Below are 8,509 nucleotides of genomic sequence, written 5' to 3'. Positions count from 1 at the left end.
CCCGCTGCACTCGACTTTCTACTCATGCTCATCCCTATACTGTCCAAACCCCTTATGCAAGAGTTAACCAGCATCTTCACTCTTTCATCCCTCACGCTGGTAAACTCTGGAACAATCTTCCTTCATCTGTATTTCCTCCTGCCTACGACTTGAACTCTTTCAAGAGGAGGGTATCAGGACACCTCTCCTCCCGAAGCTGACCTATCTTTCGGCCGCCTCTTTGGATTCTTTTTAGGAGCAGCGAGTAGCGGGCTTTTTTTGTTGATATTTACTTTTTTTGTGCCCTTGGACTGTCTCCTTTGCTGTAAAAAAAAAAAAAAAAATAAAAAATCTAAGCAGTGTGTGTGTGTGTGCGTGTGTGTGTGTGTGTGTGTGTGTGTGTGTGTACATTCTCTCTCTCTCTCTCTCTCTCTCTCTCTCTCTCTCTCTCTCTCTCTCTCTCTCTCTCTCTCTCTCTCTCTCTCTCTCTCTCTCTCTCTCTCTCTCTCTTAAGGTTGCAGGAAGAAGCAAATCTATTAATAGCACACCACCGAAACGCGAACACATACGAACACTCCCCCAGACACACGGTTTTATGTATATAAAGGAGATGCGACTAGTTTTCGGGAGCCACGTTTCTCTCTCATCAGAAGAGGGGTTGTGATTCTGTAGTAGTGGTGGTCGCAATAGTGGTAATAGAAAGTAGTAGTAGTAGTTGCAGTAGTAATGGTACTAGTAGTGGCGATGCTTATATTATTTGGATCATTATTATACTTTTTTTTCATAATTAGTATCATTATCATCAACATCATCATAAGTATGGTTGTTACATGATGCATGACTTGCGCTGGTGCATGATGGAATGTATGTCTGGTGTATGAAGGTTACGTTGGGTACTGCAGTCAAGGTGATGTTTATTCCATTGACGGTACTTTGGTGGGGGCGCATAACCGCTGGAACGATGATAGATGCCTCTGTTTACCTCCCTTTCTTCCACCCATTCTTCACAACCTTTCTCTTTTTCCCCGGGTTCCTTCTTTTGTGTCTTTTTCTGTTCGTTGTTGGATGCGCGAGAATGGGCAGGGTAAAGAGTTAGATTTCATGTCTCCGAAAGTAACATGATGATATAGTTAATTGATGTCTCTTCAAAGTAGCATGTTGAATATATCGAGCACCTCAGTCTTTTAGTGCAGAGCCTCGTATTATAGACAACACTTATGTCCTAACAAATTTCCATCTTGTTATTAGTCTTTGTAGTCATTTGTTATGTGATTATATCCATCGACGTCAAATCGCTTGTTGGTATTCTCACTTTCATGCAATCTTCTCTCACTTTTTTTCTTCCATGGTTCATTTCGTTGGTTCTCATTCTTTTACTTGTTTTCGTCTGTCTTCTTTCGCTTTTTCATCGTCCCTCTTTCACCCTTTTCTTTCAATCTTTTTCATCTTGTTAGTTATCTTTTATTCACCTTTTTCATCATCCTTCTTCCACTTTTATTTTCTTAATTCCTTTCCTCTTCACCTTCCGTATTTCTTTCTTTACTTACTTATATTTCTTTCTCTTGGTGTCGTTCATCCTTTCTTTTTCTCCTTTTCATCTTTTTTCTTTCCATTTTAATTGCCTGTTTTTCTATATATTTATTTTCAGATAAAAACCAATTAAGCACAAGAATGAGGATGCGACGAGGAGTGAAGTTTTTCCCTGTCCTGTCGCTGGTATTGTTAGTGACGATGACGGCAGCGATGCAGGCGACGACGAGGACGGAAGCAACGATTACGACAACGACTTCACCGCCAACAACGACGACGAAGACACAGAACACCGAGGGGCTTGAGGCGTCACTCCAAAAGGAAGAAAAGCAAAAGATAGACGGTGAGACTAAATCAGACGTTCTTCGCTTTTTCGGGTCGTTTAGCACCACGACGAGGACGATGCTGTTGATGATGACCTCTACGGTGCCTCTGACGTGCCTCTCCAGTGCCAACACGGGTACGACGTGCGCAGGGAGGCGGCGGCGAAAGAGGAGCCATTCATTATTGAAGGACGTGGGTGATGATGGGTGAGTATTTTTAAGTCTCCATTATGGCCGCCGCGTGATTCTGACACTCAGTTTTTATCATTGATTCTCCACCATTTTGACAGCTTTAATTGGAGCTTTCGCGGAAGTTTGAGTATTTTAAATTATTGAGATATCTAGCCAAGGGTGTCCTCATTATGTATCTGGGGGTTCATGTCAATTCTTCTTTAAGATATCTAGGTAATTGGCAACAAACATACTTACACACAAAAAATACAGTTGGACAGATGAATAAAAACAAAACATTATCGCCCTTCTCGCCTTGCTAAGGCGAGCAACAGTCGCGAGGGCTATAATAATAATGATAATGATAATAATAATAATAATAATAATAATAATAACAATAACAATAATAATAATAATAATAATAATAATAATAATAATAATAATAATAATAATAATAATAATAATAATAATAATAATAATAAAAACAATAATATAATAATAATCATATGATAATGATATGATAATAATAATAATAATGATAATAATAATGATAGGTGCGGGGGGTAGCGGGCTTTTTTTGTACTCTTTTTGTTGCCCTTGAGCCGTGTCCTCTGATATAAAAAAAAAATGTAATAAAGGTTGCACCAGCAACAGCAACACCAACCAACAAGAGTACTAACATTACTACTTCCCTCATGACACCCTTCATGACACCATCCATGAAGAGAGGGCAAGTCGCATGCTGATCTGGACGGGAGTGTCGTCGAGAGCATTGACTCGCTGAGGTCCATCACCACCACTGACGACGACACCGAAGATTCCCGAAAGCTCTTGGGCATAAACTTCTTCACCACCTCGCTCACCACCACCAGCGTCACAGTTTTCTTCACCGACACACGCACCACCCTCAGAATTGCGTTCCTGTGTACAGCTGCGGCCCTGATACCCCCCGAAAGGTTCTGTGTGGGTTAGAGTATAATTGTTTCCTTAATTCTTCATTCAGGTAATCCCTCCTTCACATATCTGTCCCTCCTCTTGCTCCTTCAATCTTCCCTTATGGCATTTCTTTCTTCCTTTCTTCATTAATACGAACACTAATTGGATTTCTCCTCTTTTCATGTCTACCTTCCTTCACATATCTGTTCCTCCTCCTGCTCCAGCGCTCTTCCCTTAAAATATTTCTTCCTTTCTTGATTAAAGCGATTGGTTTTCTCCTCTTTTTCAGGTCTTCCTTCCTTCACATATGTCCCTTCTCCTGCTCTATCTTTTCTCCCTTATGTCTTTGTCCCCCACCTCATCTCCATTCGTCAACTTGGCCCATCATTTCTTCCTCATGTCGTTTCTTGCTTCCTTCCTTGGCTAATACGAACACGGTTACTTTGTTTTCTCCTTTCATGTCTTCCTTTCTTCTTTCTTATCTCGGTCCCTTTCTCTTGTGGTCTTCCTTCCTTCCTGCCGCAAAAAATCTTTCTTCCATGCTTCATAACACAAGCACGTTACTAGAGAGATTGTGCCCAAGTTAAAAAATTTTATCTTCTAATATCACCTTCATTTTACCCTATTTCCTCTTTGTCGTCTATTCACTTTTCGTACTTTCTCTTATTTTCTCCCTTGGTTTAAGAGGTTCCGATTTCTTTTCGTTTTCCTTTTTCTTTCCCTTTTATTTTATTTCATTCTTCATTCACCACTTTCTATATTTTATTATCATTCTCTAATTTTGCCTTCCTTGCAGTCATTCCTTTCGTTGTTAGAGTTAAACATAAAAAATAAATAAATAATTGTCGTTCGTACTTTCCTCGAAGTATACATTTACGACTTCTGTTCTTTCCAAATATTCTCCTTTACATTTGCATATTTGTTGTATTTGGCAATACTTCGTTAAGAGGTTTCCATTCTTTTATGTTTCTGGTGTGTGTGTGTGTGTGTGTGTGTTTCACCACGGCCTGATCAAGAGTTGGACTGGCAATCACCAGAAAGTACCCTCCCGATTAGGGCAAAGGTCATTAGTCGATATCCGGGTACTGCCAGGACCCTTGCTCAAGGGGGGACAGTAACCCCTCCTATATAGTCAGCGGACAAAACCCCGGCCTGAGCGGGGCTCGAACCTCTGCCTGAAACGCCGCAAAGCCTGGCAGTGAAGCGCTTTAACCGACTGAGCTATCGGAGCGGTGTGTGTGTGTGTGTGTGTGTGTGTGTGTGTGTGTGTGCCTAGTTGTAGTATACAGGGCCTGAGCTACACCCGTGTAGTTCTGTCTCCGTAACTATGTTCGTCTAGTTTTTCCTAAAAACCCCAAACACACCTTGCCTCCACCACTTCTTTTAATTCGTTCCGTGCATTTACATTCAAATGTGAAAAACTGTACTTTTCTGCGTGTGTTTGTCTCTACCTCCGTATATCTTTACATACCTATTATTACTAATTATCTACTGATCTCTATTCGTTCCTCTCCATTCCTTGCATGCCTTTGTTCTCCATGCGGCTCTCCAGTTAGCGGCAAATGTTGACGATCTGGCACGAAAATTGACTCCGTCTGAGTGTATGAGTGTTTGGCATTGGAGGTAATAACCATTCTTCTGTTTTCCTAATGAACTCTCGTCCTCATGCTCTCTCGCTTCACACAGACATACACGTGCACCTACAGAATGCCATGTTTGAAAGATGCCGCAGCTGTGGTAGCGCTCCGGTAAATGTGAGAGATACCACAGTCGTGGCTGGTAAGGTTCATGAATTCGGCCCCAAGACTTACCGTAGCAATAAGTGGCAAATTGTAAATACTCGACAGATACCGAATAATGAATATATATACCAATGATGAAAAAAATATAACAATGTATCCTTATGTTTAATTACCATGGAATGGGTTTGTAGAGGCGACAGGTCACAGGTAGGAGGAAGGAGAGGAAAGGGAGGGTTATGTACGGTAAGGGAAGGGAAAGGAAGGGAAGAAAGGAAGGGAGGCAAAGTTTAGTTAGGGGAGGGAGAGGAAAGGGACGGTTATGTACGGTAAGGGAAGGGAAGGGAAGAAAGGAAGGGAGGGGGAGTTTAGTTGAGGGAAGGATAGGAAAGGGAGCGTTATGTACGGTAAGGGAAGGGAAGGGATGGGAAGAAAGGAAGGGAGGGGGAGTTTAGTTGAGGGAAGGATAGGAAAGGGAGGGTTATGTACGGTAAGGGAAGGGAAGGGAAGAAAGGAAGGGAGGGAAAGTTAAGTTAAGGATAGGAAAGGGAGGGTTATATACGGTAAGGGAAGGGAAGGGAAGGGAAGAGAGGAAGGGCGGGAAAGTTAAGTTTAGGGAAGGATAGGAAAGGGAGGGTTATGTACGGTAAGGGAAGGGAAGGGAAGGGAAGAAAGGAAGGGAGGGAAAGTTCAGTTAAGGGAAGGATAGGAAAGGGAGGGTTATGTACGGTAAGGGAAGGGAAGGGAAGGGAAGAAAGGAAGGGAGGGAAAGTTAAGTTAAGGGAAGGATAGGAAAGGGAGGGTTATGTACGGTAAGGGAAAGAAAGGGAAGAAAGGAAGGGAGGGAAAGTATAGTTAGGGGAAGGAGAGAAAAGGGAGGGTTATGTACGTTAAGGGAAAGGAAGGGAAGAAAGGAAGGGAGGGAAAGTATAGTAGGGGGAAGGAGAGAAAAGGGAGGGTAAAGGCGGCGTCAAACATGTTGCTTGTTTTCATTGGTGATATCGCCAAACAACAATGTTGTGCACCACACTGTACGGACCTTGAACTGAACAACAAACACCACGCCAGCATCTCTCCAGCCACTTTACCATGAATCGGAAGGATATTGAGGTTTTAGAAGATTGTGTTGCTGCATTGCACATGATGAAGCATGTGCTACGACTGCAGAAGCGCCAGAAGAGGCAGTGAAGAGGCGGCGTTAAACTCAAAAACGTTCAATGCGTTAAGGACTTGGGGGTCAAAGTCGCGTCAAACCTCAAATTCTCACAGCAATGCATCGATGCAGCAAATATGCTGGGCTTCATTAAAATAAACGTTTTATTCAAGAATAAAGATGTAATACTTCCACTCTACAATAGTTATAGTCAGACCCCACTTGGAATATGCGGTACAGTTTTGGTCTCCCCACCATGCAAAGGACATTGCTAAATTAGAAGGTGTTCAGCGTCGGGCAACAAAAATGATCCCTTCCTTGCGCAACAAATCCTACGGAGAAAGGCTTTCCACCTTTAACATGTTCTCTCTTGAGAAACGTCGCCTCCGAGGAAAACTGATCGAATGTTTTAAAATACTTAATGGTTTCACGAATGTAGACAGATCAAAATTGTTTATGATCGATGACACTTTGCGAACGAGGAACAATGGCATAAACCTCAAATGTAGACAAGTAAATTCAGACTGCACCAAATTTTTCTTCACCAACGTTGTAGTGCGAGAATAGAATAAGCTCCCACCGTCAGTGGTCCAGTGTGACACGATTGACTCCTTCAAAAACAAGCTCGACCGTCACTTCCTTCAACTTAATATCAACTAAGAGTTGAAATGCAACGTTTTGGAGCCTTCTGATTAATGTAGAATCACTTAGGTTTAAGGACAGACCACCTAGTCTGGACCATGGGGTCTGTGTGGTCTGATTTTCTATGTAAATTTATGTAAATCTCTCTCTCTCTCTCTCTCTCTCTCTCTCTCTCTCTCTCTCTCTCTCTCTCTCTCTCTCTCTCTCTCTCTCTCTCTCTCTCTCTCTCGAGCGTGCGTGCGTGCGTGCGTGCTCGTCACCAAACGAACTTTGACGTATTGCACTGTACCTCCCACTTCCCTAACCAGCCAATCCCACATATTTAGGTGGAGTCAATAGGAGGACAGCAGGCGAGGCTTCTCGGGTCAACTCAAAGCAAACGGACTACTACTACTACTACTACTACTACTACTACTACTACAAATGATAATAATAATAATAATAATAATAATAATAATAATAATAATAATAATAATAATAATAATAATAATAATAATAATAATAATAATAATAATAATAATAATAATAATAATAATAATAATAATAATAATAATAATAATAATAATAATAATAATAATAATAATAATAATAATAATAATAATAATAAATAATAAAAACAATAATAATAATAATAATAATAATAATAATAATAATAATAATAATAATAATAATAATAATAATAATAATAATAAGAAGAAGAAGAAGAAGAAGAAGAAGAAGAAGAAGAAAAAGAAGAATAGGAATAAGAATGATAATAATAATAACAGCAACAATAATGATAATTATAATAATACTAATATTGGTAAAAGATAATGATAAAATATTTCAGCGATTGGGATTTAACATTATATTTGTTTGGACTCGTTCCCACCTGTACACTATTTACAAGACGACTTTACAAATCATCTCAGGCACGTGATGTTGAACTCCGAGAGAAATCGAGACAGGCTGACGACTCCGACCTCAACCAATTCGATTTAGATTCGACCGACGTCTCATCCTAAAGGAGGACTCGACACGCGCCCAGGGGAGTGGTGATTGGCCTTTAATTTCAACAGTTGATGGTTGGAAGTTGGACGTTACCAGCGAGGCAGTAGAAAGAGACCCTGATGGTGGTGTTAGTATCCGTGGAGACTAGGGTGATCGAGGTGGTGATGCGCGCTGTCGTCCACACGGTGAAGATAAGTTTCTCGTCGCCCTGAGAGTCGCCTTCAGCTTTTTTGGTGCTTCCTGTAGGCGCGACGACGGTGTCTGCCTCTTCGATTAAGCTTGTCGAAAGGCTGGTGCTGAAGGGAGACAGATATTTGATGGTGACGGTGGTGATGGTGATGGCTGTAGTGGTGGAGGTGGTGGTGGTTGTAAAAGTGGTGGTTATCCTATTTTGGTGAATTTATAAATATCTGCGTGACTACTTGAAAGAGTATTACGTCTGTGTCTGTTTGTATGTCTGTTTCTTTTTCTGCACACACACACACACACACACACACACACACACACACACACACACACACACACACACACACACACACACACACACACACACACACACACACACACAGACACAGACACACACACGTTTATAGTTGTATAATATATACAATTTCAAGTCTTTTTTTCTTACCATTTAAATCTCTCAGGGGAAAAAACTGAATTAATATCCTTTCTTTGATTCTCTGACAAAGTTTTTTCTTCTATTTAATATATTATCTCCTTTCCTCCCTCCTAATCATCATCATCATCATCATCATCATTATCTGCATAATTCTCCTCCCCAAAATTCGTATTTCAGCTTCTCATATCTCTTACAATTATTGTAAATATCATAATTTTCCTCTTCTCATGTTCTCCCTTCCAACACTCGTTATTCCTTCATTTTCCCTCTCGTGTTTTTACAATTATTGCTCCATTTTCCCTTTTTAATCTCAATCCTTCTCTAAAATTCCTCCGTCGAGTACGACTCCCGTCTTACCTTTCTCCTTCTCGTTTTGAAATATCCTGCATGAGTCGTACAGATCTCTTCTTACGGCGCCCTTGAC

The 8,509-nt window shown here is 40.9% G+C and overlaps 2 protein-coding genes across 2 annotated transcripts in view; one reads left to right on the top strand and one right to left on the bottom strand.

The window, feature by feature from the left end:
- The first annotated feature begins 567 nt into the window (after positions 1 to 567).
- LOC127004274 (uncharacterized) overlaps positions 568 to 8,509 on the top strand; it is a 19,624-nt gene continuing 11,682 nt past the window's right edge. Inside the window, exons 1-3 of the mRNA XM_050871839.1 lie at positions 568 to 671; positions 1,628 to 2,039; positions 2,729 to 2,972. Coding sequence (XP_050727796.1) covers positions 1,651 to 2,039; positions 2,729 to 2,972 — 633 coding nt within the window. The 5' untranslated portion in view covers positions 568 to 671; positions 1,628 to 1,650. The remainder of the gene's footprint in view (positions 672 to 1,627; positions 2,040 to 2,728; positions 2,973 to 8,509) is intronic.
- Positions 7,297 to 8,509, bottom strand: part of LOC127003983 (uncharacterized) — a 14,526-nt gene continuing 13,313 nt past the window's right edge. The window contains exons 2-3 of the mRNA XM_050871065.1: positions 8,443 to 8,509; positions 7,297 to 7,759 (exon numbers count right to left, since the gene is read on the bottom strand). The exon at positions 8,443 to 8,509 is cut by the window's right edge and continues 283 nt beyond it. Of these exons, the coding sequence (XP_050727022.1) occupies positions 7,525 to 7,759; positions 8,443 to 8,509 (302 nt within the window). The 3' untranslated portion in view covers positions 7,297 to 7,524. The remainder of the gene's footprint in view (positions 7,760 to 8,442) is intronic.

This window comes from Eriocheir sinensis, chromosome 27 (assembly GCF_024679095.1).
Source record: "Eriocheir sinensis breed Jianghai 21 chromosome 27, ASM2467909v1, whole genome shotgun sequence".
NCBI lineage: Eukaryota > Metazoa > Arthropoda > Malacostraca > Decapoda > Varunidae > Eriocheir > Eriocheir sinensis.
The sequence above is the reverse complement of the archived record's forward strand: the minus strand, read 5'-3'. Positions and strand labels throughout refer to the sequence as shown.